This window comes from Cucurbita moschata, unplaced genomic scaffold (assembly GCF_002738365.1).
Source record: "Cucurbita moschata cultivar Rifu unplaced genomic scaffold, Cmos_1.0 Cmo_Scf00043, whole genome shotgun sequence".
Classification (NCBI taxonomy): Eukaryota; Viridiplantae; Streptophyta; class Magnoliopsida; order Cucurbitales; family Cucurbitaceae; genus Cucurbita; species Cucurbita moschata.
In genome coordinates, this window is record NW_019268559.1 from 754,253 (window position 1) to 780,309 (window position 26,057).

At 35.8% G+C, this 26,057-nt stretch overlaps 4 protein-coding genes across 10 annotated transcripts in view; 1 reads left to right on the forward strand and 3 right to left on the reverse strand.

Moving 5' to 3' along the window:
• LOC111433601 overlaps positions 1–7,505 on the reverse strand; it is an 8,447-nt gene extending 942 nt beyond the window's left edge. Inside the window, exons 1-7 of one of the 3 annotated variants that reach the window (XM_023070687.1) lie at positions 7,364–7,505; positions 6,175–6,405; positions 5,533–5,696; positions 4,772–4,871; positions 3,815–4,342; positions 2,407–2,744; positions 1,654–1,798 (exon numbers count right to left, since the gene is read on the reverse strand). In XM_023070687.1, the coding sequence (XP_022926455.1) occupies positions 1,654–1,798; positions 2,407–2,744; positions 3,815–4,342; positions 4,772–4,871; positions 5,533–5,696; positions 6,175–6,343 (1,444 nt within the window). In that variant the 5' untranslated portion in view covers positions 6,344–6,405; positions 7,364–7,505. Of the gene's footprint in view, positions 1–1,653; positions 1,799–2,406; positions 2,745–3,814; positions 4,343–4,771; positions 4,872–5,532; positions 5,697–6,174; positions 6,406–7,100; positions 7,322–7,363 lie in introns of those variants that run through there. The other 2 variants (XM_023070690.1, XM_023070688.1) reach the window with 2 other exon arrangements.
• A 506-nt stretch (positions 7,506–8,011) lies between these two features.
• Positions 8,012–13,695, reverse strand: LOC111433597 (protein MEI2-like 3). 4 transcript variants are annotated; one of them, XM_023070682.1, is made up of 13 exons: positions 13,408–13,695; positions 12,340–12,472; positions 12,111–12,251; positions 11,554–12,023; positions 11,197–11,355; positions 10,985–11,101; positions 10,727–10,878; positions 10,441–10,532; positions 9,413–10,340; positions 9,241–9,325; positions 9,057–9,125; positions 8,785–8,952; positions 8,012–8,605 (listed from the first exon to the last, which is right to left on the reverse strand). In XM_023070682.1, the coding sequence occupies exons 2-13, from the start codon at positions 12,371–12,373 to the stop codon at positions 8,477–8,479; spliced, it is 2,544 nt and encodes an 847-aa protein (XP_022926450.1). In that variant the 5' UTR covers positions 12,374–12,472; positions 13,408–13,695; the 3' UTR covers positions 8,012–8,476. The 4 variants fall into 4 exon arrangements, with proteins under 4 accessions (XP_022926450.1, XP_022926447.1, XP_022926448.1 ...); XM_023070679.1 differs by having other exon boundaries at positions 8,773–8,952; XM_023070680.1 differs by having other exon boundaries at positions 8,773–8,952; positions 12,340–12,492.
• A 1,033-nt stretch (positions 13,696–14,728) lies between these two features.
• Positions 14,729–16,175, forward strand: LOC111433606 (60S ribosomal protein L32-1-like). Of its 2 annotated transcripts, none has more exons than XM_023070696.1 (4): positions 14,729–14,771; positions 14,985–15,096; positions 15,571–15,752; positions 15,875–16,175. In XM_023070696.1, exons 2-4 carry the CDS (start codon positions 15,007–15,009, stop codon positions 16,002–16,004), a joined length of 402 nt encoding a protein of 133 aa, XP_022926464.1. In that variant the 5' UTR covers positions 14,729–14,771; positions 14,985–15,006; the 3' UTR covers positions 16,005–16,175. The 2 variants fall into 2 exon arrangements, with proteins under 2 accessions (XP_022926464.1, XP_022926465.1); XM_023070697.1 differs by having other exon boundaries at positions 14,994–15,096.
• Positions 16,176–16,996: 821 nt separating this feature from the next.
• On the reverse strand, positions 16,997–19,342 carry LOC111433602 (titin homolog). Its single transcript, XM_023070691.1, has 2 exons — positions 18,626–19,342; positions 16,997–18,328 (listed from the first exon to the last, which is right to left on the reverse strand). The coding sequence occupies exons 1-2, from the start codon at positions 19,068–19,070 to the stop codon at positions 17,244–17,246; spliced, it is 1,530 nt and encodes a 509-aa protein (XP_022926459.1). The 5' UTR covers positions 19,071–19,342; the 3' UTR covers positions 16,997–17,243.
• Positions 19,343–26,057: the final 6,715 nt, after the last annotated feature.

A 26,057-nucleotide genomic window follows, 5' to 3' on the forward strand; every position in this document is an offset into this window, starting at 1 on the left:
TTCTTTTTTCCTCTTTTTTTTTTCTTCTTTTTTTTTTTTTTCCTCTTTTCCTTTTTTCCAACAGGAAGCCTGATTTGCTATTAGCAACTCCCATTTCCTCCCTTATCTATAAAGTGCAATGCTACAGAATCATTAAACATGTAGAACACGAGTGAAAATCAACAAGGAGCAAAATGCCATGAACCAGAAGTAAGATGAAATGAACACGTTAAAGGAAGTGGAATTAATTTAGTCACGAGTTATAAATATAAAATAAATAATCATAGTCTCAAAGATCTTAAAACAAGATGTTTAAAGGCTCCCTATTTCACATGCATGAAGTTCATCGTCAAGAAGTAAAAACACTCGGCTCAAAGTACTAATCAACGTATACTCAGTAGTGAAAGAAATAACAGCACTAAACTTAAACATGTCCATGCTTAAACCCAAGCAAAAAAGAACAAATTAGATAAAAAGAAAATAAAGGCAAAATGTTTAATTTTCTCCAGGAAACTAATTCTTAGGTAAAGATATTAAGCATTAATCATACTTCATGAAACGAAACCTCTTCACAGCACTAATCCCAATCAAGTGAAAGGTTATAGATGAGAGCAACTTAATGGAATGACCGTCAAAAGTGTCAAAACGAAACAATTCCATGGCTCATGCAATGAAGTAGATATCATAATACGAACAAAGACAGTAGTATGTTCAGTGGTTTGCCTTATGATTGCTTTCTTGTCTTTTCCTGAATAGCTACATTCACTAATCAGTCATAAACCTCTCGATCTCTCTCATACCACTAACCCCTTGACCACTCAAATTTTATTATGGAACTTCCACGTGACTTAAGAATATTTGACAATCATGAAGCTTAAATAATATTTAATATGTATGTATGTGGATAAAAATTTAAACTCTTGACAATTTTATTGAACTCAAGGGTTTTAATCATTAGGCTCGACCTAGTATACTCCTCTGTTATCAAGAAAAAAAAAAACCTAGCATACTTCTGGAGGCTCTACATTAATTCAGCAGAGTTCCATGTTCGAAGTTCCCACTATTTTGGAATATGTCAAACCATAACCTTGTATACGCAACTTCAGAATTTATTGACTTCAGTCTTTCAATACAGGGTTAAAATCTAATAGAAGCCTTGTTTCGAGAACTGACTCTACATCAAATGTACAAGATATGGTAAATTTTCAAATTTAATGACTTTGTTACCTTATATACTAATAGTTAAAGGAAGCATTCCAAAACATTAGCTACAATTAGATAACACTGAGAAAAGTGGCATGGGAGAAAGCAAGAGCTTGCAAGAATTATATTGCACAACATTAAAATTCATATACATTCTTCTCATATATGACTACGCACATGAACTGTACAAAAAATTAAAGAGACACTACCTAGACCTAACTTCACCAAAAACTGAGACAAAATACACTTTAGTCAGCAAGAGGAAAGAAAAAGGAAAGTAAACAAGCACCTAGGTCTGACTCAACAAAGACAAACAAGTTTATTCAATAGTTAATCTTGAGCTCAATGATGAGAGAGAGATAAGCATCTAAGATTAGAAGCTAATTTTGCTGAGAAATAGAGAGAGGACAAGGACCACCATATTCAAGAACAATAGAATAAGAAATATGAAGGGCTCTTATTCCTTGTTACCAAATCTCTGGGCAATAATAGGGCGGACATCATCAACATCAACCAGGGTCTCCAAAAAGGGAAGCAATGAAAGCAAAGCAGAATCCCAGGGATCATCAATCCAACTCTTAATAGGAATACCGTTGTTCACTTGTAACCGGAAAACCTGAAATGAACAGAGATATGTTAAGATACTCAATATAGAGTTCCTTTTTTCTTCAAAGGTAACTTGCCTTCAGTAGCTTCTTTCAGGAACACCGGACCACAAAGTTTTTTGCAAACTAACTAGCAAGAGAAAATAAAGGATCTTTTTTGAGCAATCATCTATTCTAAGTAACCATACATGCTTCTAGGTAAAATGAAACCTAATATAAAGTTATGATTTATTAATTATGAAGATTACTCCTCATCCATTCTTTTATAAGTACTCTCTTCAAACAAACATTAACTGTGAGTTCCTAAAACATTACATTATCTTTTGCTTAGGCTTAGGATGTAATATCAAGCCAAGACGTAGAGTCAATAAATACAAGATTCTTCAATGATAAAAAACCAGGGAGAGCTGTTGTTTAACCTAAGAATAACCTCAACCGTCTCTCCATTCCACCATTTGAAATTTCAGCATATAAATCTCATATCTAACCTCATAATATATGTACTATATATAACTTTTTTTAAATGAATTGCGCATGTAAAAAAAAAAAAAAAAAAAAACGAGAGTTGTGGAGTCCAACCACATGGCAGTTCGTAAAAAGACAAAGCCAAGCACCATACCTGTGGGTAATTATCTACAATGACAACCTTCGCTAAATCGATGCCTAAAACTGTCAAATCCTTGGTGTAACATCCATCTGAAAAGATACATGATTCACGATAAAGTCGGCGGGAGATGATACAATTATCTGGGTCCAGTTTGTTGAGAACTTGTTCTGCATAAATACTTTGACTGGCCGTAAAGATAACAACTTCAAACATCTCTGCAACACGATCCAGAAATATTTGAAGATATGGCCTCCGTTTAACGTATACAATGTGCTCTTTTGTATTCAAGGAAACAGTAAAGCGGAAGTCTGCATCATCTTGCGGTTCCAAAGTAGAGTGAACCAGAGTTTCTGCGAGTACAGATGACATTTACATTATAATTCCAGATAGAAGAAAAAATAAAGATTTAAAGGGAAGCTGAACACCATAAAAACATATTGGAAAGCTAAACACAACTCAAACAAACATTTAAATAGCTCCGCTTGAAAGACAACTCAAGTTTTGCATCGTACATATTGTTTTAGAAATTTTAAATGCTAGTAATCTGATTGACATAGTCATCCACTTATATAAATCACTCATGCAAGGAGATAATTAATAGGGAGCTGAGATAGTAGTTGGTTAGCTGTAAACTACTGGTCGAGGCATAAAGGGCTGTTAGTCAGTTGAGGTGGTTATATTTAATGGAGGGAAGGCCTATCCACGGAATGCATGCACAGTATAGAGACGAGAAAAAGGGTATGAAGTCTTAAGGAGAAACAGAGAAAACAAGTGTCCCAAATTCCTGCATTGTCTACTTACAATCATGAAATCTTGACAGACTCCATGCATAATTCTCAGAATCCAATACAGACATAAGTTCCATAACTTAAAAAAATATTAAATACCAAAAATGAAATGTGCAAATATTACCAGACATTGACACATATATATGCATGACTGTATAAACGAGAGTAGGCATAGAGATCAACATTGTATTAAATAAATTCTGGAAGTCGAACACGTCATACACAAACATGCTTGATGTGCTTCAACTACTTGATTTAAGAGTGCCCCATTCCTTTTTTCTTTTTTTTTTTTGTTAAACTCTTGGACGCAGTAGGATATGCTTTAGAACACATCACGCACATCTCATAATGTGCCAGTGCATGTGTTGCAGATTTTTTTTTTTCATTCAGCGCAAGCAACATCTCATAATCCTCAAACATGCTTGATGTGCTTCAACTACTTGATTTAAGAGTGCCCCATTCCTTTTTTTTTTTTTTGTTAAACTCTTGGACGCAGTAGGATATGCTTTAGAACACATCACGCACATCTCATAATGTGCCAGTGCATGTGTTGCAGTTTTTTTTTTTTTTCAGTCAGCGCAAGCAACATCTCATAATCCTCAAAAGAAAAATATAGAATGCAATTCTCTTACCATCCAAATCAAGTACAAGGGTCACAGCCTTTCTTTTCCGATTTTCATTAGGCAGCATACTGGGCTGAAAGTTTGTTATCACATCTGACAGTTCTGGTAAATTTTTTATGAACAACTGAGGATCAAAACACTCTGTCTGATCTGAGTCAGAGCTAACGTTGAATTCAAGGCTCAAGTTATTCCTTTGATCGACTACTCGGTACAAACTAGAATTACAAAAACCAGTGGATGATTCTTCAGAAAATTTAGCATCATCTGAATTGCTGAATTTAACGGTGTCCTCGAGGAAAGGAAGTAACATATACTGATCAGCAACATCAGACAATAGAGTAGACTGAGTATACTTGTAGTCATGAAAATAATTGATGCCACCAATGTCATCATTTCCACTTAAAGGCAAGTTTGTAACTATCATGTCAGAAATAAAAAAATCTGATATGTCACATGTTTGACTGTCATATGAGCTTCTGTTATTTATCATCCCTTCATCAGTTTCCATTCCTGGTATATCAGGATCAAGTTTGCTCCCTGCGAAACACATAAGTAGACAAGCAGATAAGGGCTATAGCCAGGATTATATTCTCTGTGTCAGGAGGTAATATATTTTTCCATCTTCCAAGTATTGCCAAAATATATAATTGCTGTCAAATCTGAAGTTCAACAAAGAAATGAAAGCATGAACTTCAAGATCACAAGCACAGCAAGATGGTCGTGGTTCAGAAAACTTTTCTTAGTTCCAAACCAGCCTTCAAAATTTCTTTTCACTAGATGTTAAATCATTAATTGAAATCGAAATATGTAAAAATAATATACATTTTAATAGATGTGTCCATATGGTGCTTAGGTCCTAAATTCTTAAAAATTAGCATGCGACTGTGTCTTTATCTTGTAAGCTATTATGTCCCTATGTGCCAGTGTCCATATTCTTCCCATTAAATAAAAAAAAAAAGTTAATACCTGGATCATGTTCAAGAATAGGATGGCACTGGACTTCGATGTTATTCAAAATAGGAGAAAAAATTGTCTCTATTTCGGAAGAGTAGGTTGAGGTGCAATCCTGTACATTTTCAAATAAAAAAATTGTCATAATAATAGTAGTAGCACTAATAATATTAGTTGTAGTAGAAATAATAATAATAATAATAAAAGCAACAAGAACAATAATAATAATATAATGATGATTAAAAATGTCTGAAAAATAAAGAACAAAAACAGCACGACAAAAAGATAAACTAAAAATAAACTTTGAAACCACCACCCTTACAAACGGTACAACAAACAAGAAGGGAAGAAAAGTCAATATATGACAATAGGCAGGGATTCTTAGACTCCCTAAATGCAAGGAGAACTAAATTGGCCCTTCCAAAATATAGGATTTGGGAAACGATCTTCATTTTCCAAAAACTACACAGCCCTCATTTTGCTCCTATTTTATACAAATGCACTGCACAAATTGTTTTCGCATTATCATCCATACTCCAGTGTGAATCGTTTAAAATTCATGGGTATAAATTGCTAAAACAGTGCTTCAGATGATCTTACAACCTGGATTTTCACTAAATGTCTAATTGTATTATGAAAACCCCATATGTTTATAATCTAGGAACCAACAATGCTGACATGAGAGCATGCTCACGATCTGGAGGATGAAGTATCAAAATATGTATTTGCAGTTGATCCTTCAATAAAAAATAAAAAATACATAAATCACTTCACACCATTCCATTCGTATCTGCAGCATTGACTGAAAAAGGTTTTTCCCTCTTCGACTCGAAAGCTTCTCCGTGCCTCGTCAATTCAGAAGTTTCTTCATCAACTAATTCCCAGTGATTAATAGCTTCCTGATTTATATTGATATTAATTGATTCTGTGTTCAGAGAAGCTGCACAAGAAACAAATATCAGTACCCAAAAAAACATAGCAACGTAATTGATATTGATTGATATGGATGAAAAATAGTTTGATTTCTGAAAAAGCTTCTATTCTATTGATATTCATGTTCCTTCGATAAGTTTGGGAGGGGAAGAAAAAGATGCAAAAAGGTAACAAGTGATTAAGATTACGCTAATGTATTTGTTTAAGATGCTAGTGAATTACACTGTTTCTTTTTGTAACTTCATACTTCCAAGTGATCAAGCATTTCTAAATATTTATTAGCAGACCAAGGTAACAAATTTAAATAGGTCGAAAATGGTTAAATTATCTAATTTGTCCCGCGTGCTATAGAAAACAAGGGTCAAGCCTTCACTTGAGATGCATTTCTCAAACTACGGACGCAATCAGAAATTTATTTTTAGATAATAAAACAAGATAACATTTAAGTGAAAAATAAAGAAAGAAAGAAGCTAGAAGTTTCTTGCCCTCAAGACATTTTGCAATACAGCCATCCAATTCATCTGCCTCATCGGAAACCCTCAGGTGAGAACAAGCTTTTTTAGAGATGACACTAGATTTCTGACAAACACGAAGAACATGCTTTTCTCTTAAGCAGCCCGGGCTTGACTTGGCCTTCATTTTTATTGATGGCATTTGTCCTGTACGTTTGATATGTACCAGTACGTTGATTTAAGAACATCCGTGGAAAACAAAAGCTGTAGCACATAATTCGAGACCATAAGTACCCAGATATAAAAATCCAACGCATCAACAGATGGAGCAACCATCGGAAATTTGTATGTAGAATGAAAAATCAATGCATGTTTCCAAAGGGAAATAAAATTGTTGGTACTTCACAGCTCAAGGCTATTTCACACCCAACTCAAAGCACCACAAACATCAAAGGGGTAGCAAGAAGTAAATATTGATTAGAAAATTTGTCAAAAATGCATAAAACTTGTTGTGGCATGGTATGTACGGAAGCATCGTGGGAAAGTGACAACTATGATACTTGATAGGATGATTCTTCCCCAAGAGAAAAAAATCGGCCGTCGCAAAGAAGCAACCAACTATTTTAACCCCAAGCAAAATCCAAAACCTTAAGGTGTTAGAAACCCTTTTTCAAACTCTGCAGTCCAACAATTAATTAATAAATAACACCAAGAATAAAATCTAGACAAACAGGGATTACAAAATTCAGATCATATTACAAAAATCCAATTATTCAACGTAAAAATAAAATAAAATCAAAATTCACAGCAAAGAACTAAATTACTCTCCAAGAAACAAGTAAAAAGAGTAACAGTAGTAAAAACTTCAAAAATCTTTCGAACTCCAGTAGCGCACAGTATCGGTAAAATTGAGGACCGAAATAAAGGCGGTAAGAAAACAGAAAATTCTCGAAGTCAACCAGAGCAGAAGTTCCATCGGGGAGACTCAGCAGGAAAGATGAAAAGAACTCAAAATCGAAGTCGAAAATGAACTATGTGAAGCGAAAACCCTAGAGAGGTCGAGCAGATTAGTTGAAGCCATAATCCTTGAAGGAAGGCCAAGCAAAAAGAAAAGAGAGTAGAAAGAGCAAATTGAGCGACCATAATTATGAAATTGAAGTGAATCAGAGAGAAGAGAAATCGAAGGTGGAGTAAAGAGAGAGAGAGAAGAAAATTCAAATACCTGGTGAAGAAACAGAGTCCTCCTTGGTGGTGGTTGTTCTTCTTCCCCACCTCCACCTCCTCCTCCTCTCTCTCCCCCTCTCTCTCTCTCTCTCTCGAAAAAGTTCTTCAAGGAATGGTCAGAGAGAGGAAGATGTAGAGCTTGGGGACTTTAAAGACGGCTCTGATGGGGGTATTTCTAAAATGGTTGGACCGATAGAATTTGGCCACGTGGCTAGTGGAACCAGCTAAGCACACCGCGTTGACACGTGCACCTTCCTGGTAAAGGAGCCCGAGGTCGAGGTAGATCATTGTCTACGCTTCCATTCCAGTCTCTCGCAGCTCTTTCATTTTTTTTCTTTTTTTAAATGATTGTAAACAATTAATTAATTAATTAATTATTATTCCAAATTCTCTCACTCTCTCATTGGTTGGAATTTGGATAAATCAAAACACATTATTTTATTTATTTCTCTCTCCTTACAAAATATCTCAGCTGATAAATACTGTTAAAATTATTTATTTGATTATGAGTTGACTCGATATTGACTAGTTAATGAGTTAATTGACTATGTTCGAGTTGATCTGTGGTTATTTTAAATTGACTTTTAGAAATCTCGAGCTAGAGAATAAGAAAAATGACAGTTTGGAGACAAATAAATGGAATTGATTTAGAACACAAAAGGACCTGACATCCAAAGCCTTTCCTGCCTCCATAAATAAAGCAGATGCAATGATCAGTGTTATAAACACAAGCAATTGATATACAATTGTGTGGTTCCTCTCAAAGCTTCTCAACCAATAAACACAATCACCTGTGGTATGTACATCACATTTGCCATTTCTCAACCCAACGTTAAGGGGGAAGGCAAAAAGAAGCTCCAAGAATGCAGGAAAAATTGTAAACCAATTCAGTAAACGAACGATAACGAGCAGTCGAGACCAAAGATTGTTCGGGGTTCCATTGATAAGTACAGCAAACAGCGTGACAGCGACTGCTCCATCTTCAACCAAGTTTTCCGACCAAAACACTGCATATTTGCATATGTTTCTTCTTCCCAATCCACATGTACTTGAATATTTTCTCAGGAGTATCAATCAGCAGCTAAAGATCTAGGCTGAGGAAACGTCGGGTTTAGCGTTTGTCGGGCCTCTCGCCAATGCTGTAATTTGGGGGACTACCTGCAAAATCAGTGGAAAATGACCCATTCACCCCCCATATATTGGAACCCAAATTGGCAGATGGCAGATGTTCTTGGAGGACCTGCAAAATGAAATGATCATGATAATAAGCAGAGATCACAGTTAGTTTTACATGTCCTGTGCTTAATTCTGGCTTATATCAGAATGAAAAATTAGTTTTATCTGCTTTATACGTTCCATCATGTTTACAAATGAGCAAGGCTGAATCAGTTAATTTGAACTTTTGACCTGATTTCCAGCCTCTGGACCATCTGAGTGAAAAAGAATGGGCCGGCAGCGCTTATCTTCATTCATTAAGCTCGAGTTTTGAAAATGACTCACGAGAGCCACCTTTCCTTGGATTCGAGCGTAAGCCAAGGACGCAACTTTCTCGCTATTGAACTTCTCCCATCGCTTTCCATCGAACGCCTGTGCAGAAAAACTCAAATACTTGGACTGCAGACTCTGACTCAACCATATTCAATGTAGAATTCTAAAATATCAAGTCAAGTAGTCAATGAAAGAAATAAAACCTCGTAAAAGGAAACTATGTGTTGAGGAGATAGCATATTGATGAAAGCATAGCCCACGTTGCATTTATTCTGCATGGTTTAAACAAAAACGCCAACCGGTTGAATTTGTGCGAAGTAAAATAGCTAAAGAACAAGTTTTGGTCCAAGTTCAATCCCAACATTCAAAAGGATAGTTTAAAGCTACCTTAAAATCAATTGGCAAATAGAGAAAATCATAAGTGCCCCTATGATTTTCATCAATGGCGGCTAATAACATTTTTGACGTGTACCTGTGGGAGAATCGTTTGTGAATATTCATGACTAGTAAAAGAAAGAAGCAAGACAAAGAACATGGTAAAGAAATGGTCTTATCTTACTTATTCGGAATGTTTTTTATCATTAAGGTGGTTCGAGTGTCTTCTCCGCCCTTAATTTTATCCAAGTCGAGCTGAAACTGCTTCCTACTGTCAATCTGATTTCCATAATTCTCAATCCATCCACTTCTGCCAAACTCGTTCAAACCATCCACGCTGTTCGGCAGCAGTCCCAGGTATGGAACACTACCTGAGAACATCGGGTTCAGCACAGATGAAGACATCATTTGAAAACTCGAAGGGCAATTTTCAGACATGTTTCTTGGTTTGGTGATGGCGGCTTTTACAGGAGCATTTGAACTAGAACCTAAATCTCTGAATGCACCAGGACCCATCAATGAAGAATTTGGTGATTCAGAAAAATACCCGAACTGCCTCTCTGATGGGACACCAGATGGAGCAGATCCAACATGATGTGAGTGAGTGCTCGGAGTAGAACTGAAGATAGAAGTTTGCCGACCAGGAAATGGAAATGTTTGACCATTTCCATTGGATAAGAAATGATGGTTTGCATAGGATCTTGACCAAGCAGAAGAACCAGAGGACTCCGAGTATGAATTCTGACTCCCCCAAAAAGTTTGGGGACTCCGAGTAGATCCACCCGATGTGGGAGGTCTGAATGAGGACATTATCTCATAATAGCGGCTAGGTTTTGGCTCGGGAAGTGACTGGGATGGTTGAAAGGCAGCTACATGCAATGGATTTATATAGGTAAATGGATGGTCCATGTTGTTACCCCTTCCTTGGTCCTTACCAATGGGAGACACCTTCACAGTACTTCTTGTTACATTAGGAAGAACTGAAGCCAATCCAGGCAAACGGTTGCCACCGGTTGGGCTCATGGATGAAAAACCAGGAAATGTACTAATACTTCCCATTGAACTAGGTTTAATCGAGCCATTGACGGACAACCATTTCCCTGCCACAGATGCTAGGGAAGTTGGAGATGGAAAATTTTCTGTAGTAAATAAAAAATACAAATACACAATAATGAAATGTGTGTGAACAGTGATAGTAATGTTTCAAGGTACCTGGGGGAGAATTGATCACCGGCGAACCAACTTGATGGCGAAAACTCCAGAAATCATCTTGTTCAAGTTCTTGATTGAGTTGCAACGTCGAGCTGGAGGGATTGAGATGACACAGAACAATGATTCAATAAGAGTGTTACTATAAAATGCATCACCTTCTAAGGTTTGCTTACTTCCCAAAACTTATCCCACAAGAAAAAAGCTATATTTATAATGTAAGTTAAAAGTTAACGGGAAAAGAACATAAGAGAAGAAGAAGCAAACATAAAAGTTCTTGAATACACACTTTCGACGGGCTCCACCAGGGCGACTTGGTTCTAGCTTTATGCGTTTACCAACAATGTCACTTCTATTCAATGCCTTCAGTGCTGCTTCAGCAGCTCTAACATCATAATATTCAATGAACTTATGGTGTCTCTTGTGCGGAGTTTCCCTTATCTGCTTTGGAAAAATGAATACCACGTAGCCAAACGTCAATAATCGTAATTCAAGAGAACTTGGAATAAACTGACAATAGAAATGTTGGGTTTGGTAAACCAATCACCTCTTTGACCTCACCATAGACCCCAAAAATTTGAAGAAGATCTTCATTGGGAATTGAGGGATCCAAATTAAAGGCTACCAAGGTTCCTTGATTTATATCTTTCTCAGATGGATTATTCTGTTGAAATGAAAGAAACCAAAGAAATGAATGCAACACTCAATAACCATATGACAGATGGGATAAACAATAACTATTGAAAATCTGCTCAAAACCTTGGGAATTGAGAAGTGAATGTCAAGTTTTCTCCGCCGTAGTGGTTTGTTTTGCAATGCACGCATAGCCGTTCGAGCAGCACGAATGTCATAATAAGATATCATTACAAAGCCCCTGTGTTTACAAGCAGTATACAAAGTCCTAATATCGCCATATTGCTGCAAGCCAGAAGGAAAAAGGAAACAAAAAAAGGGAAAAGGGGGGAAAGCAGCATGCTAATGATATTAGCAATGGCCATAAATCAACAATACCATCATATCAAGAAATATGCAGGTATGATTTGACAATCATATAGCACCGTGGATAAAATGGACAATGACGTGATTTTTAAATAACATACAAACAAATTGCATCACCTCAAAGAGAGCTCTCAGTTCTGAATCTTCGACGCTACTATTAATGTTCCGCACAAACAATGTTCTTGAAGGATGCTCTCCATAAGGATGTTCTCCAGCAACCGTTCCAATGCCATTTGAATAGGTATGAGGAGGCACCACACTTCCAACTATACCATCACTTAAGCCTGCCCTTGAAGAACCAATGCTAGCCTTTTGTTGAGCATCTGTTTCCAATTCCAAGCCACCACCACTACTGAAAATATCACATTCTTCCAAGTCTTCAAGAGAGCTAGGAAGGCCATTCAGATCTAAATCATCCATTATGCCAGCTAGAAGCTCCTCCTCATCGTCAGGAAGTAAATGGCCAATTGCATGAGTTTCGATGTCTTCAAGCATATCATCCCCTTCCAGACCCGGTTTGAGATTCTTAAAGTGAGACGAGATGTCATCAACAGATTGAATAGCAACTCTTTTGTCAGCCATGTTCACTGCATTTTACGGTTGAAAATGAAAGGATCTCAGTTAACACTGTATGGGATGAAGGATATTAGACAGTTGGCATTGGCAACACTTACGATTCGCATGCAGAAGAACTGGCAATGAGCTTGAGAATAGCGTAGTGACACTTGAAGAATGGAAAACATCAGATTTTTGGAAATTACCCCATATGTTTTCCGTTTCTTTGGGCTTAGATACAGGTGGAGTGTTAGAATTACCTACCAATGAGAAGAAAAAAAAGAAAACAAAGCAATTACTACACTCCTTTAACCATTCTTTTATATAAATGATGGTTTTAAAAGTAACCTGAAAATGAATAATGTGAAGGCTCCTTCTGCATCACTTTCTGATCTTCTCTACTCAAAATATGCGATAAAGAGATTATTTTGGTGTACTTTTTTTTTATATTGTTAAAAGAATCACGTCGTCGACGAGTTTTCTGCCAAGATGAAAGGAAAACTATTCACTGTCAGGATTGAGCGATAAATCCAATACTCAATGCAATGAAAGTTTTGTAATCCTCGATCAATCACATTCGGCTTTAAAAGCCAATGCCCGAATAAATTGAAGGTCCTAGCCTAATGATGATCGAGAAAATTTAAAAGTATACTCGACTTCCAACTGTTCAATATACTTGGGATTTTAGTTCGAAAATGTTAAATCACCACTAAACCAAAAGTTCTATAGATTGTGGTATATTTAATATTTTAATATAGACTCAAATATGAAATTGATTAACAAAACTCAACAGATGAACTACTAATATAATATCAACTAGAGAGAAAATGACAATGCAAAGATTCAAACACAACATTTCTCAGTATCATTAAATCATTACTAAACTCAAAAGTAGTGTAGATTTAATAGTTTAATATATTCTTAGTACAAAAATTGTCAGACATCCGAGACAAGCCATGGCTAAATGAAGACATCAGCAACTACAAGGAAATGTAACTTCGATTCTAAAAGCACTGTACAATATAATTCAAGTTCAACTCAAAAGGGTTAACGAAACAAAAGTTCAGTAAGAACCACTTCACAAGAGGAGGAAATAAAAGAACACAAAACTGAACAAGTCAAGCCAAAACGATCCTTCGCAAACACTGTATCATATTTCAGCAAAATCAAACCGCATATGGAAACAAAAGCAAAAATCGAGACTTCGAGAACCAACACATACAAATTTTCATGTAATCAAACGAACGGGGAAATTCAAAATACGTTCCAGCTGAAGACAGAGACAGAGAAGTTACAACAAAGATTAAGGCAAACACGCCCCAAAAAAGTACTGAATAAACCGTACGAACTCCTAAAATCCAGCTTCAAAGCAATAAAACTGCAAAACCAAAACAAGAAAAACCTACAGAAACTTACTCCAAGGAGTAGCCCTCCAAGACGACGATGATCAAAGAGAGAAACGGCGGTACTGAAATGATGCAGCACAGAGTTGTTGTTGTTGCTGCCGAGAGCAGCGGTGCAATATTCGTAGTGAAATTGAAATTTGGGAGTTTATTGAAATAGAGAGAGGGAATAAAAGAGAGGGAAGAAAGAACGACGGTGGGACGAGAAAGAAGTGAAGAATCATCGAGGGGAAAATGGAGGGAAGAAGCGAGTCATGTGCAGCAGAACAGTGGTGGTGGGCGTGGGAATGGGGACTCAATTGTAATTAACATAAAATTTGTGGCTAAAACTCATATTTTCCTTTTCCATTCTACTTAACTTCCGAACCTACCAAAAATATAAATACTTTTTTTTTTTTTTTAATAATGATAATAAAAGAAAAAAAGGAAACTAAAAGCCTCCCATAGTCAATGGTCATCTTCCAGTTCCTTACGTACACTCACATTTTTTCATTATCATATTTTGACGTGACAGGTTTCATCTTATTATATTTTACCTTTTGTTATTGACAAATTCAAAATGTTACGTTAAACATTAAACGTTCTCTCGATGTATTAAAAAAAAACCATCTTAATAGATTTTATAAAAAAAATCATCTTAGTTATTGTCACCGTGCTTTATAAAAAAATTTGTCCTCTTTCGGCTTTCCCTCAAAGCTTTAATCTGCTAAGGGAGGTTTCTATACCCCTTATTTTGTTCTCCTCTCCAACACGCTAACACTCTTTCTTTTCTTCCATCTTTGTGGGACCCCCACCTAATCCACCTTCTTTGGGGCCAGCGTCTTTACTAGCACACTGTTTAGTGTCTACCCATTTTGGGGAAGAGCCTCATCACTAGCACATAGTCCAGTATCTGACTCTAATACTATTTGTAACGACTCAGATCCACCGTTAGTAGATATTGTCCTCCTTAGGTTTTTCCTTTCGAAATTTTCCTCAAGATTTTAAAACATGTCTGTTAGGGGAGGTTTTTATATCATTATAAATGGTGTTTTGTTCTCCTCCGCGACCCATAAAAAAAAAAAAAAAACATTAAAGACCAAAATACATGAGCAAACAAATTATATAATTTTTTTTTTTTGTTTAAAGATTTTGTTGAGGCGCATTCAACCATCTTAAGAAAGAAATACGATTTTAATAAAGTAGTTGACAAAATATCGTGTCAAATTCAAAAAAAGAAAAAGAAAAAGAGTGACCCGGACGGTCGGACCGGAACCCGGAAAACTAGTCCCCAAAACCCTAACGCGCATCTACTGTACCCATTATATGAATATAAACCAAAGGTGTTGAAGTTCGAGTTCGGCGGTCTTGGAAAGCAAGGTCCGATTGCTATTGCCGGTATCCTTCTCTCTCTCTCTCGCTCTACTCTGCGTATAACTTATAGCTTTAAACCTATACCATTTCAATGCATCTTTGCAAAGTTAGGTAGTTTGTTTCTAGTTAAATGCGATTTTAAGCTGCAAGCGGATTCACTTTTTCTGCAATTTTGTTCGGTGGAGTAAACATCCTTGCAATTAGTCAATTTGGAACTGAGAAATCTGCTTGGTTTAGAGTTTGTAGGAACTAAGAAGATATGGCGGTGCCGTTGCTGACGAAGAAGATCGTTAAGAAGAGGGTTAAGCAGTTCAAGAGGCCTCAGAGCGACCGCAAGATCTCTGTCAAAGTATGTGCATGAACTTTGACTAGTTTTACTCTGTACATTTAGTATTTCTACTTGCCAGTGATTTTGTATTCAAGTATGTTCATATTTTGCATACGAGAGTTGAGCTTCGCTCGGCTTATTTGCGGGGTCGATAACGCTTAGTTTAGAATGAATCTGTATTATTTATCTCGATACTTAATAAGTTGCAAGTGGTTCTGTAGGTTATTTTCTGCTAGTCATTCATCTGTAGGTTATTCGCTGTTAATCATTCATCTGTAGGTTATTTGGTATCTATCTCTTCCTTTCAACTCGTGGTTCTTACTACATTCATTTCTAACGTTTTTTTGTTATTGTAAAAAGGTTGAAATCTCATATACGGCTTGATTACTCTCTCTTGCAAATGTTTTACAAATCTGTGCAATATGTGTTGGGTATTGTATAAAAACTGGCCTCCTGTAAATTTACCGAGTGATTCCTCAAATGTACGGTTGACAGACAAACTGGCGTAGACCGAAGGGTATTGATTCTCGTGTCCGAAGAAAGTTCAAAGGATGCACTTTGATGCCAAACATCGGTTATGGTACTGACAAGAAGACCCGCCACTATCTTCCTAATGGATTCAAGAAGTTCGTCGTGCACAATGTGAATGAGCTTGAACTGTTGATGATGCACAACAGGCAAACCACTAATCTCTTTCACATTTCATTTTAATATGTCATTACTCCTTTAACTTCATGATTAACTACATTTGGAAAGGTAATCTTACATGGCTGAGTTTTACTTAATTCTGTAATTTTAGGACTTACTGTGCTGAGATTGCACACGATGTGTCCACAAAAAAGAGGAAGGAGATCGTGGAGAGAGCTGCCCAACTCGATGTAGTTGTCACCAACAAGCTTGCTAGGTTGCGCAGCCAGGAGGATGAATGAGGAGCCGACTCCTAGACTCTCTTTTTGTTTTTATTATTAGTATTGTCCTTTTAATACCGTCTTATGAATATGTCTGTTATTACAGCTGCCTGGCTTTTGCTGTTTTTCTATTCTACTCAATGTCGGCCTTTATTTGACTAAGATTTCTAATTCCATCGTCATTTTTGGTTATTTTGAACTTTCTTTCTGCTTGATTACGGGCCATCAGCATCCACTCCACTGAACTGGTGGATCGATTTGATTGCTCGTATTTTGGCTGCGGCTACTCATAGTTAGTCAGGCGTGGCTGAGACTTACTAAGGTTTGCTGTCTGAGGTTTAGTATGACGAACGCACATCTTGAGCGAGGTAATTTGCTTATTTTATAAACACTTTTTGGGAAGAAACACAATTTAAGTGCTTTTATTTGAAGTTCTTTCAGGTGAGGGGTTATGTTTTTGGGTACCCTGGTGAATCTCTCTTTTATTTAATAAAAGCCTAGAATCTCGAGTTACTGAGGGTTACTATAGGTGTAATAGGTGTAATACTGGTCAATCCGAATTTTCTTTGAATGATATTATAATTGGTGGAATACTGGGCAATCCAAATTTTTTTTTTTAATGATATTCAAGAAAAGAGTATTATAAAAAAAGTTAGAGAGTTAGAAAGAGTATTATAAAGAAAGTTAGAAAATTAGAAAGTGCATTATAAACAAAAGTTAGTGAATTAGAAAGAGTATTATTAAAAGGTTTAGAGAATTAGAAAGAGTATTATATAAAAAGTTAGAGAATTAGAGGAACTCTTTCTCTTGGACATGCCTAGAAATACATCTACAAAAGCTTCGTATCGGAATCTATAAAGAATCTACAAAGAAATCAAGAATGAGGATTGTATCCAATTGATGAAGATGCACAATGAAGCACAATAATAAGGATTGTATCCACGATTTTGCACTTTTTAAAAGCCGTAAAAATTGAAAGTTTATTAGCAAATTTTCGGATCTCAACGCATCAGAAGTTCCCAAGTATAGGATGAGATGATTCTGTTGACTACTTGTATATTGAACACCAAAGAATCTACTTCCAAACTTATTATTCATAGCTAGAGACAGAAGAATTTTATATGTGATGTTTGTGAGTAGTAGCACACACTGATACTGGTAATCACGTACATGGAAGTTTCAATAGTATAGTATAGTGGCCGTTTGCTCTTTGTTTCGTTCTATCCCTCAAAGCCATTCGGAAGCTGCTTCAGTTCTCTCTCAAATTCGTAGTGACCTGGAAAGTAGCCATTTTCGTGGTCTTGCTCTCAAGAGAACTACCCTGAGGTTTTCCATGGTTCGATTCATCTCAGCTATGCAACATGAAATCTCCTTTTCCCTACATTTGTCATCATACAGGAAAGCAACGGTATGGATAAAAGAGCGATTGACCAACTTTGCATTTATCTCTACCGCTTGAAATAAAGCGATTTCAGGACTCAGAGCATTTGTGGGGGGAGATTTCTCCTCCCCAATTTCTTTATCCTTCAGAAGTTTCAGTTCATCAATTACTACGTCCACCTTCCGAGACGATGACAGAAACAGGAGGCGAACGTTGTCAAGAAAATGATACTTATCCTGCTCTTTGTATTTCACTCTCTGTATATCTTTCAGTATCGAAGATGTATAATCCATGAATTTGTAGAGTTTCAACACAATTTCCTCCAGTTCTTCAAGAGGCTTCAATGGCATATCAAACGGATTATCATTCTCTGTCTTCACTTTTGGACACTCTTTGGTTTTGAATGTTTCTGAAGTATTCGATTCTTCCGGGTTCTTTTTAATCGGAGGAGTCTCATCTTCTTCAGTCTTATACTTGGATCTTCCGTCATTTTCTTCATCCTTTTGTTCTCTCTGGAGTTTACTAGCAACGTATCTACGATCCGACTCCATGGCCAATTTGTTGAACTGAAGGATAATATCGTAATCATGATATTGAGAATGTGATGCATATCCAAGGAGATCTTCTCGAGTGGCTTCTTTAACTTTATGCTCAAATCCGCCATGGCTTTCTTTGTCTCTTTGCAGATCGTGGTGACCGTAGAGAGGTTTGTCGTTTTGTTCTTGCTTGGAAAGATCAAACGCGTTAACAGGTTGACGAATCGATTCAATGAATAGTTCAAGGATAATGTCTTCGTTTCTACTGAAAGCATATCGGTTTTCTTCTCGAATTTGATGTTCAAATCCGCCATGGATTTCTTCTCGAATTTGTTGTTCAAATCCGCCATGGATTTCTTCTCGATTTTGATGTTTAAATCCGCCATGGCTTTCTTCTTCAATTTGATGTTTAAATCCGCCATGGCTTTTTTCGTCTGCAAGGCTTCGACGATCTTGTTTTGTCTTGAATTCACGAACTGACTCCATGAACAAATCGTCCAACCTAAGGATAATATCTTCATTTTTCTTGATATATCGAGAATGTGGTGAATCCGCACGGAGATGTTCTTCAGTTTCAGTCTTGAATCCATCAGGCCTTTCTCTGTCTGCAAGGAATTGACGAACTGCCTCCAAGAACAATCTGTTCAACCGAAGGATCATATCTTCATCTTTCTCGATAGCATTTAGAGATTGCGATGCATCTTCATGGAGGTCTTCCTGTTTTTCTTCTTCAATTTCATGTTTGAATCCGCCACTACTTTCTTTGTCTGCAAGGATTTGTTGGCGAGCCAAATCAGCCGCGTGCACTGATTCACAAACCGAGTCCATGAACGATTCGTGCAGCCGTAGGATAATGTCTTCGTCTTCCTTGATATCACACGAAGAATACGATATATGATCATTGAGAACTTTGTGATTTTCTTCTCCAGTTTCAGCCTTGAATCCGCCATCACCTTCTTTATTTGCAAGGCTTAGATCATCTTGTTCTTTCTTGAATTCACCTTCTTTATTTGCAAGGCGTAGGTCATCTTGTTCTTTCTTGAATTCACCTTCTTTATTTCCAAGGCGTAGATCATCTTGTTCTTTCTTGAATTCAGGACCTGACTCCATGGCCGATTCGATGAACCGAAGGAGTATATCTTCGTCTTCCTTGATTTCTTTGTCTACCATGTATGAAATCTCAAATTTGCAATCCCTAATGAGGCGTTTGCAGGTAAAAGACTGAAAAGATCGAGATGGACAATCAACTTGAAGAAGTGATTCAGAATCGCAATGGGTGAAATTCTTCTAACCCTGTTCTCCTGCTTTATAGCCTACAAAACGGTTAACGGTTTTGAAACTTTCAATCTTTTTTTTATCTGACTTTAAAAACTTCGTTAAATCTTTAATTTTAACGACTAACATATTTGATCTTGCTAGTAACTGAACACACTTCTAACAAGAACTTTTTTTTTTTTTTTTTTTTTTTTTTAATAATATAATTTGCTTTAATTTCTTCGGCTGTTTAACTTGCTTTATTTCATCCTTTCCCTCCTCCTTTTATTTTTTTATTTCCTCTAATTTCTCTTTAGATGATGAATAATTTGTCAATATTTTGATGTTTATGTCATCAACTAAATTTTAGAAGGGTTTTAATCGACAATAAAATAATCTACACCAATTTTTTTTCTTTTATAAAAAAGATGGCATGAACTGAATTTAGAATTTATTAAAATTTGTAATTGGAAAATAGTTTAGAGTTTTTCACAAAATTGTAATTGGAAATTATCACAAAACCCTAATTTCTAAAATTTATATTTAACCTTTCTTAGCACAAAATTAAAATTCAGAAATGGTTATGTTGTTTTTTGGATTTCTTTTTGCCCAATGGAACTAAATTCTCTTTTATATAAATAAATAATATTTCTTTTATATAAATAAATAATATTTCTAATGTCATCTAATTTCTAGTTTGAATTAGTTATGATATTAATAATTATTTAATATTTCAATAATATATTACTTAGAGAATATATATATTCATAATTAGTAGTATATTTTATTTTATTCTTGAATTTACTTCCATCCCAATTCTATTTGTCATTCTAAATTTGTATTTTTTGGTTGAGTAATAATATTTTCATGGGTCATCTAATTCTCATATTTTGGCATTAATTTAATTATAATTAAGCTTGGTAGACTTTTTTTTTTTTAAAACCTCCTCATTTTATTGTTCAATTTCACATTCTTTGAAAAAAAAAATTCAAATAAATAAAATGATTTGGTGTTAAATTTAAAATTTCTAAAAACCACTTCCAAATAACTGCTACTTTGGTTAGTAATTCTTAGTGACGTAGAGATTGTGTTATAGTGTGTACTGTTCAAGTCATGCCAACAAACTTTTGCTACTCAAATTCATTGTTCTATAGAGATAGGAAGATAAATGCATGAAATTTTGTAAGAACGAAGAACACGTCGTGTTTATTAAAGAAATTCCTGTATTTTATTTGTTGTACATTTTCATGGTTTTCAGTCCGCATACTCCCGAAGATATTTCATACAATTGTTTCTTGAACTGATTAAGCTCTTCCATACAGGCGATCAATTCTTGTTTTGTGCAGTTTGGCTTTGCAGAAGCGCTAATATTCGGAGATCGGTCGAAGCTTTCATGCATCGTTTCCAGTTGATTCATAATCTGACGAATACGGGGAGCTATGATGAAATAGTTCTTCATTTGACTCAAATCATTCTTCATTCGCGCTAATTCAGATCCCAAGGTTTGGATGTTTTTCAAGAAAATCTCAGCCAGGCCGCCGCACTCATTTCTACCAAAATTCCACCTATTCTCATCATTGAATCGATTTCTCGCCATTAAAAGTATATGATCAATGTACTTACCGTATACACTCACGATTTCCTCCATCAATGTCAGTGGCTCCGCCATTTTCTCCCCTGATTTCACTGCCTCCATACTAAATGCTTCGCTACTCGAATCTGCACGCAGACGGATAACTTCAGGGGATCTTGTTCTTGCTCTTTTCGATGATTCTTCCGTATATTCCTCCCTTTCTCTTACTTCGAAACGACCTCGGATCTCTGGTGGAACATTAAACATCTTGATTTCTTCCACGCCCGCTATTCTCAGAGGTCTCTCCATTCGAAATTGAGGATACGGTGACTGGAAATCATCAACGAGTTTCTGTTTCTTTCTCGAATCTTTTTGCTGATCATCATCTGGTGGAACATTAAACATCTCGATTTCTTTCACGTCCGCTATTCTCAGAGACCTCTCCATTCGATATTGAGGATATGGTGACTGGAAATCTTCAATAAGTTTCTGTTTCTTTCTCGAATCCTGTTGCTGATCATCGTCTTGTTCTTTCGGATCTATATCCATCGCTCGATTCGTTCCACTCAAGGTATGATCACTATCTTCTTCCCCTTTCTTGATTCTTCTTCTCTCTTTCTTAGCGCTTCTTGCCACCGTCTAATTCAGATTTTCAAATGATTCAAATCCCCGTTTCCCTGTTTTCAAACTCACTCACTCACCATTTTATATTTATATACGGTCTATTTTCATATCTTGTAAAATTATTGTTTTTAATTGAATTTTTATTAATATATTTTTTTGGCTTTTCTCCTTCTTATTATTAATTATTTATTTATTTTTTAAAATAATATCTTAATTATTAATAATTAATTAATTAAGATTTTTTTTTTGAGTTTGAGGGAAAAAAAAACATATTTTCAATACATTGCATTTAAAAATTATTTATTAAAATAATAATTTGATAAGAGATAAGAAAAGAATTTTCTTTTTTTTTAGTTTTGGGAAAAAAAAAACATAGGTTGGAATTGTTAGTAATCACAATTCTCCACGATGTTATAATATTGTCCACTTTGAGTACCCAAAAAGTCTCATACCAATGAAATAGTATTCTTCCAAGGAGGTTCTCATGGTTTTGTTTTGGGCTTTCTCAAAAAATCTCGTACCAATGAAGATAGTATTCCTCACTTATAAACTCACGATCTTCCACTAATTAATCAATGTGGGACTCACTCCCAATAATCACTTGAGTGGAAAGAAGCCTTATATCAGTGGAGATAGTATTTCTCACTTCTAAACTCAAGATTCTTCTACTAAATTAATTAATGTAATTGATGTAGGATTCATTCCAAATAATCCATCCATAAAAGAAAGATATTTTTGATTTGAATTACAAAAAATAATGTTCCTTTGATTCCTTCATAAGTAATAACACTTCGGACACTAACTCATCCGCGCCGTTCTTGCAGCGTTTCAGCTCATGCTCACACACCCGCAATTCTAAATCCGTACAATCCTTCTCAGAAACAATCCCGATGTTTGGAGAGGCTTCCATATGTTCGTCAATCTCATCCAGGTGAGTCAAAATTGTATGAAATTTCACATATTCCTCCCTCAGATCCTTCCTCTTCCTTATCCGTCGCATTTCGTCGTTCATTATCTGCACCTTCCGTATTACGCCATCCAACAGATCCGCGCCTTCTTCCAGTTGAGATATCCAATTCGGTGCACCTCGACGCCTCTCTATCGCCATCTCCATCAGATGCCCAATGTATACAGAGAATCCCAATGTAATGCAGCGGAGCAATACCAGAGGATCGAAAATTATTTCAGGTTCGTGTATTTTCTCTTTTCCTTTTCTTGAAGTGCTGAATTCATTGAACAAATTCTTGTTTTCCTTTTTCTGCTTCTTCCTGTCGAGGCTTCCGTCGTCTTCCACGTCCTTAATTATTAAACGCCCTTCTTTTTTTCTCCTTTCGACTTCCTTCATCTTTGGATCTTCCAACTCTTTAAGGTGTGAGCGATTCCATAATTGGAGTATTGTCTTCAAATGTTTTTTCTTGAAATTGTATAGCGTTTGTACTGCGATTACTTGGTTCTCTGTTGTCGATCTCACTTCCTCGTTTTGTACGATTTCTCCGGGATCATTTTGTTCATTCTCCACATTGTTCATATCTTCTTGCGGATTTTCTTGTTCTTGCTCGTGTTCTGCGGCCGCGTGCACGGATTCTCGATTCGATTCGTGTGCCATTTGCGCAATCGGAGGCCGATTTTCTTTCTACTTCCTCGCCTTCCTTGAGTTCTTCAGTTGTTGCTTTCTCAACCTCAAATGTTCTCTTCTCTGTCGTAATTATATACAGCTTAAGAGTTAAAACCGAGTAATTCTTTTTTTCTTTTTTAAAATTAACCTCCGTTGAAATAAATCGGTTTTTAGAAGGGAAAAAAAATTATTATTTTATTAAAATATGGTTTTGCTTTTAAATTTTCAATTAAACTATAGTTTTAGTAAAGTTTTAAAATTTTAAAATGTGTTTAATAAGTATTGGATGAAATACAAAATATAGTATATTTTGTTCGAGGGGGATTGTTGAGAATTATTGGGAGTGAGTCCATTAGTTTAGTGGAAGATCATGAGTTTATAAGTGAAAAATATTATCTCTATTGGTACGTGGCTTTTTGGGAAGCCCAAAACAAAGCCATGAGAGATTATGCTCAACGTGGACAATATCTTACCATTGTGGAGATTCATGATTTTTAACATGGTATCAGAATCATGCCCTAAACTTAATCATGTCATTAAAATTCTCAAATATTGAACAAAGAGACTTAGATGGGTGGGTGACCATTTGAATTAAAAGGGATAAACAAAGAAGACGAAAGAAGATTAAGGAATGATGTTGAAAATCCATAAGAAGAGGTGATAGAGAGAAGAATGAGATGTTAGTTACATTTGGGACTTGAAATAATTTTCCTCGTTTGATGCCTTATTTATTCCCTTCAGTTCTATGATTGCCTCCATCAGCTCACTCAGTTGTTTCTTGGAACGCTCAAGCTCGACCAAGCTCGACGGCAACACATGCTCTGTAAATTTGGGGTCTGAAACAAGGGCGATATGAGGAGAGTAGCTGATTCGTGAATTCAAATCTCGAATTTCAACTATGATATCACCAATATGAGTTTCTCTGAAGGAATATTCCTCCTGCAAATTCTCATCGTTCTTCATCCGTTCCATTTCAGCAGGCACTCTCTTCAGCCTCTGCTTCAGAGTCTCAACCAGGTGCTTTCCTCTTTCAAGAATCTTGCTCCATCTCTGCATTTCCTTTTCTTCTTCGTATTTCCGTTCTTCTTTCAGCATCTCAAGTATGAACTCCACGAACTCGTGGTATTTCCATACGATTTCCATGATTATCTCCAGAGGATCCATTGCCGGATCGGATTCTGTAACAACCTCTGCTGCTTTCGCTGCCTCCGATTCTGCGATTCTTGTTCTTTTAATTGCTTGTTCTTCAGATTCTTCCTCTGATTCTATGGCTAACTCATCCGGCAAACTATCCATAAATTCATCAAAATCATCTGGCACATTCAACAGAAGGTCTAGGTCAAAATCATCTATGAAATATTCATCTTCCTCCTCCCTTATTTGTTCAATTGTCTCGTTCGAAACTCTTTCAATGAAATCATCTGGCACATTCAACAGAAGGTCAGGGTCAAAATCTTCATAATCTTCATTTTTTTCCTCCTTTATTTGTTCAATTGTCTCGTTCGGAACTCTTTCATTGAAATCATCAGGCACATTCAACAGAAAGTCAAGGTCAAAATCTTCAAAATCTTCAAAATCTTCAAAATCTTCAAAATCTTCAAAATCTTCAAAATCTTCAAAATCTTCAAAATCTTCAAAATCTTCATCTTCCTCCTCCTTTATTTGTTCAATTGTCTCGTTCGGAACTCTTCCAAAAAAATCATCTGGCACATTCAACAGAAGGTCAATGTCAAAATCTTCATCATAATAGTCATTTTCTTCTTCCTTCTTTATTTTGTCGATCTCTTCTTCTTCCTCCTCCCTCATTTGTTCAATTGTCGCGTCCGAAACTCTTTCACAAAAATAATCATCTGGCACATTCAACAGAAGGTCAATGTCAAAATCTTCATCATAATAATAATCTTCTTCTTCCTTCTTTATTTTGTCCATCTCTTCTTCTTCTTCCTTCTCCTCCTCCTTTATTTGTTCAATTGTCGCGCTCGAAACTTTTTCTCTATCTTCTTTTCCCTCTGTAACCATCTTCTTGCGAATTTCTTGGTTCAAGATTGAAGATCGCGACGGTGGATTGGATAATCAACTTCAAGAATTGATTCAGAACCAAAATTTCTAGTCCGTTTACTTCATTGCTTTCATCTCCACTTATTAATCTTCGAGATTCGTCTAGGGCTCACATTCATCTATCGCTCAATTTATACATAGTACTTGTCTGGTGATTAAATTTTTATGGGTAAAATATATATTAAAATATGGATTTGCTTTCAAGTCAAACTATAAATTTAGCTATTTTCTCTAATGGATTGTTCTATATGAAAAATCATTTAATAAGTATTTCATATTTTAATTTTCCGTTTACTGAAGAAAGTATAAATTAAATTAAAATTTTAATTATTTAGACTTTAATAACCACTTATAAATACTATTTTCACTTTAATATTTTCCTTATTTATTATCTATTCAATAGTGAAAACTAAAAAATTTAATTTTTTAAATTCAAAAGTTATTGTGAAAAAATAAAAAAAATAAAAAAATAATTTTGTTAATAAATTATTTCTACACCTTCTTTAAAGCCTACGGGTGGAAAAATTTGAACTCTGTTCTCCATTTCGGAGAGTATCATTATTGTAATTTGGACCAAGATTTGCAATTTAGGATAGCCTCCATTGACCACATGAAGCAATCTGTTTTTTGAGGCTTTGAATTACAGATCCCCCGTATATACAAGAGGTAAAAGGAGAAATAAAATCTTAGAAGTCTTGTACACCGAGTTATTTTCAAACATAAACGATAAAACTAACATAAGTTTTGAAAGTACAAAATATGCTCGTGGAGTCGATATCCAAATAGTTTACGACATGACATAAGTTTTAAGAAAACGACATTAAAATGATATGAAAAGGGAACGACTAGATCTAGAGATCCTCTCTATAAGTCGCATGGCTCTACACGCTCGCGTCGTCGAACAGTGACCTACGATCCATCTGTAAAACAAAGAACAAGAACGAGTTTAAAAATATTCAGTAAACAACCAACGTGTAGGCTCTCATCGAAACTTCTCCCATCCAATGTTTCTTAAGCTATGTTCTCCGGGTGG

Bases quoted from the DNA above. Each gene is read 5' to 3' on its own strand.
- LOC111433606 (XM_023070696.1), top strand. From the start codon at position 15,007: ATGGCGGTGCCGTTGCTGACGAAGAAGATCGTTAAGAAGAGGGTTAAG. The intron at 15,097-15,570 runs GTATGTGCATGA...TACGGTTGACAG, and splicing joins ACCGCAAGATCTCTGTCAAA to ACAAACTGGCGTAGACCGAA. The intron at 15,753-15,874 runs GCAAACCACTAA...CTGTAATTTTAG, and splicing joins CTGTTGATGATGCACAACAG to GACTTACTGTGCTGAGATTG.
- LOC111433597 (XM_023070679.1), bottom strand. From the start codon at position 12,373: ATGCAGAAGGAGCCTTCACATTATTCATTTTCAG. The intron at 10,341-10,440 runs GTACCTTGAAAC...CAACTTCCCTAG, and splicing joins GGTGATCAATTCTCCCCCAG to CATCTGTGGCAGGGAAATGG. The intron at 9,326-9,412 runs GTAAGATAAGAC...ATTCTCCCACAG, and splicing joins ATAAAAAACATTCCGAATAA to GTACACGTCAAAAATGTTAT.
- LOC111433602 (XM_023070691.1), bottom strand. From the start codon at position 19,070: ATGGTAGACAAAGAAATCAAGGAAGACGAAGATATACTCCTTCGGTTC. The intron at 18,329-18,625 runs AAAAACAGGAAG...TTGCAGACGAAA, and splicing joins CAAACATGAAATTGAAGAAG to AAAGCCATGGCGGATTTAAA.